Raw genomic sequence first — 8214 nt, 5'->3', positions numbered from 1 at the left:
GGTCAGAAACGATTTTTTTTTGAAACGAGGTCAAATCGGGATTTAGTTTGCCTTAGAGCAAGTACAATAGAGCTGAGTCAGCGGGCTGTAAGGAATAAACTAGTATATTTCTGCTTAGTTGAAGGAAAGAGAAGATGAGAGAGAAGGTAAGCGGGCTCTTCGTGAAGAGCCAGCTCTAGCACGTGCTCCTAGGCACTTTGTGAGAATGAAAGGTGGGCCACATGATAAAAAAATAGTACACTATTTTGATCTACTATTGTACATGTTGACAATAAGATGGGCTGTAGATGACATGGCACTGGCTTATAGCCAGCAGCTGGCTATACTATTAACCATGCTCTTAAGGGTCAGAACAGTAATTTTGTCCCGGAGCAAGCACCCATGACAAAGAACAACACCACGCCCAACAAGGAAAAAGAACAAAATAAAGGCTCGTTTCCAGCCCCAGCACCCAGGACCAGAAAGGAAAACACGCAGCACACAAACTCCGAAACAGAGCAATCAGCCGGCCAGCCGGCATCCCCGGCCCCACCCGTCAGTTTCCACGGCATGAATGATCATTTTCGTCCCATCGATTTTCGAACGAAAGATGCCATGGCAATCGCATGCATGCAGCCTTTTCTTACCCTTTCTCTCCCTCTCTCTCTTGCACCGTCTTACGACACGAGACCGAGAAAAAGCGAGCAGCGACGCAAAGCAAAGCAAAGCGAGGCCACCCCCATCATCTCTGCTCTCCCCTCCCTCCCACGCTTTTCTCACTCTCCTCCTCGGGCGCCCCTCGCCTCCATCATCCCCCCACCGCTTCTCCAATGGCGTCGTCTGTCTCTGACCCTCCACTCCTTCCCGTCGTCCTCCTCCTCCTCTGCGCCGCCCCATTCCTCGCATTCTCCTCGGAGCCTCTCAACGCCGAAGGTACGTGCGCGCGCTCTTCGATCTTGCCGCCGCTGCTTGTCGCCGTCGTGGTGGATTAATTTAATCACCTGTTGAATGCTCACGTGCAGTGATGGCGCTGGTGGCCATCAAGCAGGGGCTGGTGGACGCGCACGGGGTGCTGAGCAACTGGGACGAGGACTCCGTTGACCCCTGCAGCTGGGCCATGATCACCTGCTCCCCCCGCAACCTCGTCATTGGCCTGTAAGCTGATTAACCTCCGTCGCCCCCTTCCCCCCGTATCGTCTTCCTCCTTGCAGCTCCGCTAATCAACCTCGGGCGGCCGCGTTTCAGGGGAGCGCCCAGCCAGGGCTTGTCGGGGACCCTGTCCGGGAGGATCGCCAACCTCACTAATCTCGAGCAAGTGTGAGTAATCATCATTCCAGAGAACCTCTGTTGGTTGCTTGCTTGTGTACGCTTCAGAGTTCAGTTCAGACATGCTGATTTCACTTGTAAGCTGTAATTTTCAGGCTGCTGCAGAACAACAACATCACGGGGCGGCTGCCGCCGGAGCTGGGCGCTCTGCCGAGGCTGCAGACGCTGGACCTCTCCAGCAACCGCTTCTCCGGCCGCGTGCCCGACACGCTGGGCCGCCTCTCCAAGCTCCGGTACCTGTGAGTGAGCCGCCCCATAAAACACTACACCCCTCCCCACTGTTACCGCTACCAGATCGTTGAACAGTTAAATTACTACTCGTAGATGCTTATGTCTCTGTGTGTTTTCGCCGTAGGAAGCTAAACAACAACAGCTTGTCGGGGCCGTTCCCGGCGTCGCTGGCCAGCATCCCACAGCTCTCCTTCCTGTAAGCTCTACTAGCAGATCATCCCCACCATTTCGTCTTTTTAATCGGCTGAATTTGAGTTAACCCGTGATCCGACGCCCGTTGCTGCTGCCTGTGTGTGTCCCCAGGGACTTGTCCTACAACAACCTCTCGGGCCCTGTTCCGCTATTCCCAGCAAGAAGCTTCAAGTGCGCACTCGTCTTCTTGCCCAATTTGATTTAAAGAGCACACGTCGAACCCAATGCCGCACTTCTTTAACCGAATGAACTCGTGCTTGTGTCTTGTGCAGCATCGTGGGCAATCCGATGATCTGCGGGAGCCATGTCGACTGCGCCGCCGCGCTGGCGCCGGCCACCGGGCCCTTCCCGCTGGAATCCACGTCCACCCCGAGCAGCAGTGAGCACACCTCTATCCATTGCTATGCTACCCCTGCCTGTCCAGTCGTGGCTGCTTTTGCTTTGCTTTCTCGGAGTGCGTGGTGGAGAGCGAGAGTTCTGTCTTCCGTTCCTTTCCACCCCACTTTCCTTTGCCCTGTAGCGCGCGATTGCTGCGATTGCGACTGCGATTGGGAGCAGACGTCTCTCATCCCGTACTGTGGGGACAGCAGCTGGGGATCATCAACGTTTAATTTTGTTTGGGCATTCCTGTGTGTGCAGGGAGCAGGTCAAAGGCTGGCGCGGTGGGAGTGGGAGTAGGGACAGGCCTGGGCGCCTCCTCCCTGCTGCTTTTCGCCGTGTCCTGTCTTCTTTGGAGCCGCCGGCGCCGGCACCGCTGCCCCTCCCTCCTCGGTAACCGCCGCCGTCGATCCTCCTCCTCTGTCACTCATATTATCATGTCAATGATTATTGGGTTGGATGCAGAACAAGGTGGCCGCGATGTGGAGGGTGGGGTGGCGGCGCGGCTGGGGAACGTGCGGCAGTTCGGGCTGCGGGAGCTGCACGCCGCCACGGACGGGTTCAGCGCCAGGAACATCCTGGGCAGAGGCGGGTTCGGGGACGTGTACCGGGGCCGGCTCGCCGACGGCACGGCGGTGGCCGTGAAGCGGCTCAAGGACCCCAGCGGCGCGTCCGGGGAGGCGCAGTTCCGCACGGAGGTGGAGATGATCAGCCTCGCCGTGCACCGCCACCTGCTCCGCCTCCTCGGCTTCTGCGCCGCCGCCTCCGGCGAGCGCCTCCTCGTCTACCCCTTCATGCCCAACGGCTCCGTCGCCGCCCGCCTCCGAGGTACGTACGTGACATGCGCCGACGCATTACATACACGTTAACGTTGGCGCCGGCCGTGAACGGGAGTGAGATCGACGGGGCGGTCCGCGTGCAGGGGACCATGGTGCAGGAGCCATGCATGCATGGGAGGCCGTAGTCCGCCCCGCCCTGTGCTCATGCCAGTCAGTGCCTCAGGCGTGGTCGCGCCCACCGCGCCCTGTACTTGTCGCTGCCGGCCGTGGCCCGCCTACCCAGAGCGCCGCTCAGGCGAGACAGGCCACCGCGCTCACGTTTTGTCCGCATCCTGACCGCCTGCCGCGGCGCCCGGCACGCCCCTGCACCATGACTACTGGAGCGGTGCGCCAGCACAGTTACTTCACTGCCCAGTAGCCACTTACGGCTGGGCACGGGCGCCAGGGCACGACCACGAACACCGCCCCGGTCGGTTCACAGGCGCTATGCCATGCCATGAACCGCGGCCGTGTCCCACTCCCTGACCATGAATACGTACATGGTCCCCGCCGGAGGCGTAGACGTAGTACTAGGGCGCAGGCGCAGCCCAGGATTACGTTTTGTTTCATGCTTCCTTTCGGCCTGCTCGCTGCAGCCGCGACAGGGAGGGCAGCGCAGGGCAGGGCAGACGGCAGAGCACACAGACACACAGCTAGTACTACCAGCTCGTGTCTGGTCGCTGTTGCAGCTTGCATTATTTACCTGCTACGCTACTGTATCTGGCACGTACAATGGTACCCTTGGGAACGTATCTACACCGTAGTTTCCACTTGTATGTATGTATGATGTTTGGGGTTTGGCGTGTATGTTGCAGGGAAGCCGGCGCTGGGGTGGCAGACGCGGAAGCGGATCGTGGTGGGGGCGGCGCGGGGGCTGCTGTACCTGCACGAGCAGTGCGACCCCAAGATCATCCACCGGGACGTCAAGGCCGCCAACGTGCTGCTGGACGAGCACCACGAGGCCGTCGTCGGCGACTTCGGCCTCGCCAAGCTGCTCGACCACGGCGACTCGCACGTCACCACCGCCGTGCGCGGCACCGTCGGCCACATCGCCCCCGAGTACCTCTCCACGGGCCAGTCCTCCGACAAGACCGACGTCTTCGGCTTCGGCGTCCTGCTCCTCGAGCTCGTCACCGGCCAGCGCGCGCTCGAGGTCGGCAAGGGCTCCGGCCTCAGCCTCTCCCACAAGGGCGTCATGCTTGACTGGGTACGCGCCAAACTCCATACTTCTCTACTCTGTACTCTCCATTGACGCTCAACACCAGAGCATTTTGTATCTGATATACTATATGTTTGGTCTGTTCATTGGGAAGGTGAGGAAGGTGCACCAGGAGAAGATGCTGGACCTGCTGGTCGACCAGGAGCTGGGCCCTCACTACGACAGGATCGAGGTGGCCGAGATGGTGCAGGTCGCCCTGCTCTGCACCCAGTTCCAGCCGTCCCACCGCCCGAGGATGGCCGAGGTGGTGCGGATGCTCGAAGGCGACGGCCTCGCCGACAAATGGGAGGCCACCAACCGGCCGCCGCACGACGGCCTTGGCGACGACCACCGCAGCGACCCCAACGGGTGGGGCTCCTTCAACGACTACCATGACAACGGCGGCAGCAGCCTCGGCAGCGACGAGGCGCGGTCCATCGACATGGCGGAGGAGATGGAGCTGTCTGGACCGAGGTAGCAGCGCTGCGTACTCAGAAAGAACAGCCAAATTCAGAGCACTTCAAGAAAAAAGAAAGAGAAAGGGGTGGGGGGAGAATGGGGATTGGATTTGTTGCTAGCTAGTGGTAGTTTCATAGTGAGTAGTAGTATAAGATGTTCAGTTTTAGACGACGAGATGTGTAGCTTCTGATCAAGCCTTCGTTTTCCCTAGAAAAATGTAAAGAAAATTTGTTTGCTGGCTTCTCTTTTACGGGAATCCATTTCGGCACACAAGCATCGAGAACCGAGAATTTCATACAAAACTTCATGATCTTGTTGACCATCATTGTCATCTCTATAGCACTTCATACTTGTACTTTTATCGTGCTCTTTACTTCATTTGAACCCTTTTGTGTGTTTCAATTTGAATAATTTGGTCTGTAAACTCAAAAATTGTGAAATTCGTGAATTGTGTGAACCTTAATTATTATGTTTGGATTTAATATGTGTGCAAATATGTAGTTGAAATATAGTACGCCAACTAAAAAAAGGAGGGGGTCAATTAAAACTTAAAACCACACTTTTCAAGAGGAGCAAATATACTCCTCTAAGCGCATCTCTCATCAATACCCTATAATTCTCTAAAGGGAAAAAGCGGTCAGACACACAGATTAAAGCAAACCGAACACAGATCCATGATGTTCACATTCAGAAATGGTTGTGACAACATAAAAGTTGACAAAAGATAAATACAATGGTTGATCAATTTAATAAATGTCTTCACACAAAGACAGACAACTAGGGAAATGGTCGATTATAAAAGAGAACCGGGATGCAACCCTTTTGCATCTAAGCTTGGACATAAGCATATGCTGGCCGAAGGTGACAATAGGGTGCTTTCCAATCTTCCTTAGTCTTATTCCTGAAACACAGAACAAAAATTTCAGAGTAATGAACAGATTATCAACCTCAGACTGAACATCCAAATTGCAAAGGCTTACCCTTTGTCCCGATATACAGGGTTTGAATCCATTAGAAAAATTTGCCACGTATGGGCACGTCATCGAAGCTCCAAAGGTCCATGTTGCCAACGACATCCCGAGTCACATCAAAATCCAGTAGGCTATCAATCAGCTCATCCACGCTATCATGCATAAGATATCTCATCCATGGTTCGAAATTGACATCAATATTCTCCATAACATGAGGCACCAATGAGTTATAGGTGTTATTCTTGACAAGCGCAGATTTTGCTCCTTGAGCAATGGTAGAGATGGGAGCAATGGATGATATATCTAGACTGTTGGTGTCATACTCCCAGCCCAGGTCAGAGCAGGACAAAGAGTTACTTCCCTGGTCAGAATAGATATCCATATCAGGAGCTTCAACAGGGGCATCAGAGTTCATTGCAGGAATAGGTGGCTGGTTTGATGCAAAGTCAGCAAATCCTGTTGGTTCCTCTGGAAAGCTAACCTTGGCCTTCTTGCCACGGATCTTGCGTGCTTCAACATCATAAGCTCTTCCAGCTTCTTCAACACTGTTGAAAGTACCGAGCCAAACATGGACACCCTTGCTAGGATCTCTGATTTCAGCATCCCACCTACCCAAGGGGCGTTGACAGATAGCCTTTATTTGGTTCTTTCTCTTCCTTTTTGCTGGCCTTTCTGAAGGACCGTCAAAACTAGCAGTAGGCATGGTGCTTAAGTCATCTGCAATGGAAGATCAATGTCAATGCTAAGAGGGATCAACACTGACAAATTTCTCTCACAGATAGTAAATAATTTTGTCATGAATTTATTGTAAAATATAATTATCACAATGAACACTGAACCATGATTGGTCAAGTTCGGGTCAAAGCATCATCAGTCACCCACAAAACAAATAAATAAAAATTAAAATCACAACTTAATAAAAAATCTAGGGTTTTGATAAACATACCTCATGTGATAGACCTTCGACATCATTCTGCAATTATTAATCTACAAATTGCATTACAGACGATGCAGAATCAAGGATATATTTTTTAGTCTTATTCAATGGTTAGTAGAATAATCATTTAGACTGATAAATAAACCAAGCATAGAAAAATCCTTGGTTCCTAACACACACCTACAACCATCTAACAAGGAAACAATTCAAGAGGCCCAGACCTCCGCGGAAATAGCCTACCGACCGAACACAACAAAGGAATGGAAAAGGACTAACCCTTCACCAAAATCACTCCATGATAGCACATCCAATCTAAAGAAACAGGAATAACACCGCCCAAACATAGCCTTCCAATAGCATCCCCTGCAAAATTTCTCTTCTACCCAATCGAACGACCAAACCCTTTTGGGACCAATCGCACAATCTCCAATTTCTACTACCTCCGTCCTGCTTACTAGCCCCCCTCATGTTTTTAGGTCACATTTTTTACCACAATTCTAACCAATAAAATATTTTTTATGACATGCATTAATATTTTACTAGTCAATTATTTTGTTAAAATTTGACCCAAAATATGATGGAGGCTAACAAACCAAGACGAATGTAGTACACATCAATCGCTAAAGGTAATGATACACATATTAAAAACTAGTCCAAGCGAACTAAGGTTGATACCTTGGGAGAGGGACCTCTTGACGGCGACAAAGGGCTTGATCTCGACTTCCTCGTCGTCGTCTTCCTTCTCATCAACTCCACCGCGCCCGAGCTCCAGGTCATAGTCCCTGGAGTCAACCTCGAACTTCTCAAAATCGGCCTCAAAGTCCTCCTTGTCGTTGTCCAGCTCGAGCCCCCTACGCCCACCGTGCCCCGTGAAGAGTCGACCCCCACCACCTCCTCGTCGGTGCTTCTTATTCTCGGGCCACACCGTGACCTCCATCACCTTCCGCGTCACCACGGGAACCTCGACGTCCGCGACTAATGTTCTGCCACACATGATGGCTGCTCGTACCGTGTCGCTGTTGTCGCTAGGAGAAGGACCTCGCTGGAATTGGTAAACGGGCAGAGGTTTTACTTAAGCAAGGCAGCAGGTGTGGGTTCGCAGGTGGGGGCGAGGCCAGTCGGCAGAAATCACATATTTGACCTGAGGCAGAAATCAATTCACAAACTGACCTGCTTTCAAAAAAATTTCACTCTGCTGACCCTTTCGTGTGGCGCCCGACAGCTGGGTGCCGCACCCTACTGTGCAGCGCCCATCACTTAGGCGTTGCACATCCTGCCAGCGTGGCAGCCCTGGTCCAGCTGCGGCCCCACATGCACCTGTGCAGCGCCTAAGTCTTAGGCGCCACACATGTAATGTGCAGCGCCTAGCTCGTGGGCGCTGCACAGTCTGTGTTCCACTTGGGCTGGCCCCACCCTCTCTCCCCTCCCACCCCCACCCCACACACCCCCACCCCACCCAAACCCTAAGGCTTGCGGCCCTCCTCTCTTCCCCTCTCCCCCCCTCTCAAATCCTTCTCAAATCTTGCAAATCCGGAGTATTTGACCGTGGATTTCGAAGCCAACCCCTCCCTTAAGGTAATCTCCTCCCATCCCCTCGTTTTCATCCATAGGAATTGTCACATTTGCTCAAATCTTGCTAGTTTGGGGGAAACCCTAGTTTTGACTTGGATTTGCAAATTTGTGTTGAATGATGTTATGTTTCTTTGCTAACTTGGGTTGGTTAAG

General features: G+C 53.0%; 2 protein-coding genes across 2 annotated transcripts in view; one reads left to right on the top strand and one right to left on the bottom strand.

Annotated features, from left to right (window-relative positions):
* The first annotated feature begins 665 nt into the window (after nt 1-665).
* Nucleotides 666-4912, top strand: LOC123160548 (probable LRR receptor-like serine/threonine-protein kinase At2g23950). The gene is made up of 11 exons (XM_044578353.1): nt 666-912; nt 1002-1134; nt 1225-1296; nt 1401-1544; nt 1661-1732; nt 1840-1899; nt 2001-2107; nt 2368-2499; nt 2572-2934; nt 3740-4131; nt 4238-4912. Exons 1-11 carry the CDS (start codon nt 810-812, stop codon nt 4598-4600), a joined length of 1941 nt encoding a protein of 646 aa, XP_044434288.1. The 5' UTR covers nt 666-809; the 3' UTR covers nt 4601-4912.
* Nucleotides 4913-5592: 680 nt separating this feature from the next.
* The window catches only part of LOC123158195 (ethylene-responsive transcription factor 1-like), a 5533-nt gene continuing 2911 nt past the window's right edge, over nt 5593-8214 (bottom strand). The window contains exons 2-3 of the mRNA XM_044576279.1: nt 7153-7531; nt 5593-6269 (exon numbers count right to left, since the gene is read on the bottom strand). Coding sequence (XP_044432214.1) covers nt 5593-6269; nt 7153-7531 — 1056 coding nt within the window. The remainder of the gene's footprint in view (nt 6270-7152; nt 7532-8214) is intronic.

The sequence above is a fragment of the Triticum aestivum genome, chromosome 7B, assembly GCF_018294505.1.
Source record: "Triticum aestivum cultivar Chinese Spring chromosome 7B, IWGSC CS RefSeq v2.1, whole genome shotgun sequence".
In the NCBI taxonomy this organism is placed as follows: domain Eukaryota; kingdom Viridiplantae; phylum Streptophyta; class Magnoliopsida; order Poales; family Poaceae; genus Triticum; species Triticum aestivum.
This window is presented reverse-complemented; position numbering and strand designations above follow the sequence as displayed.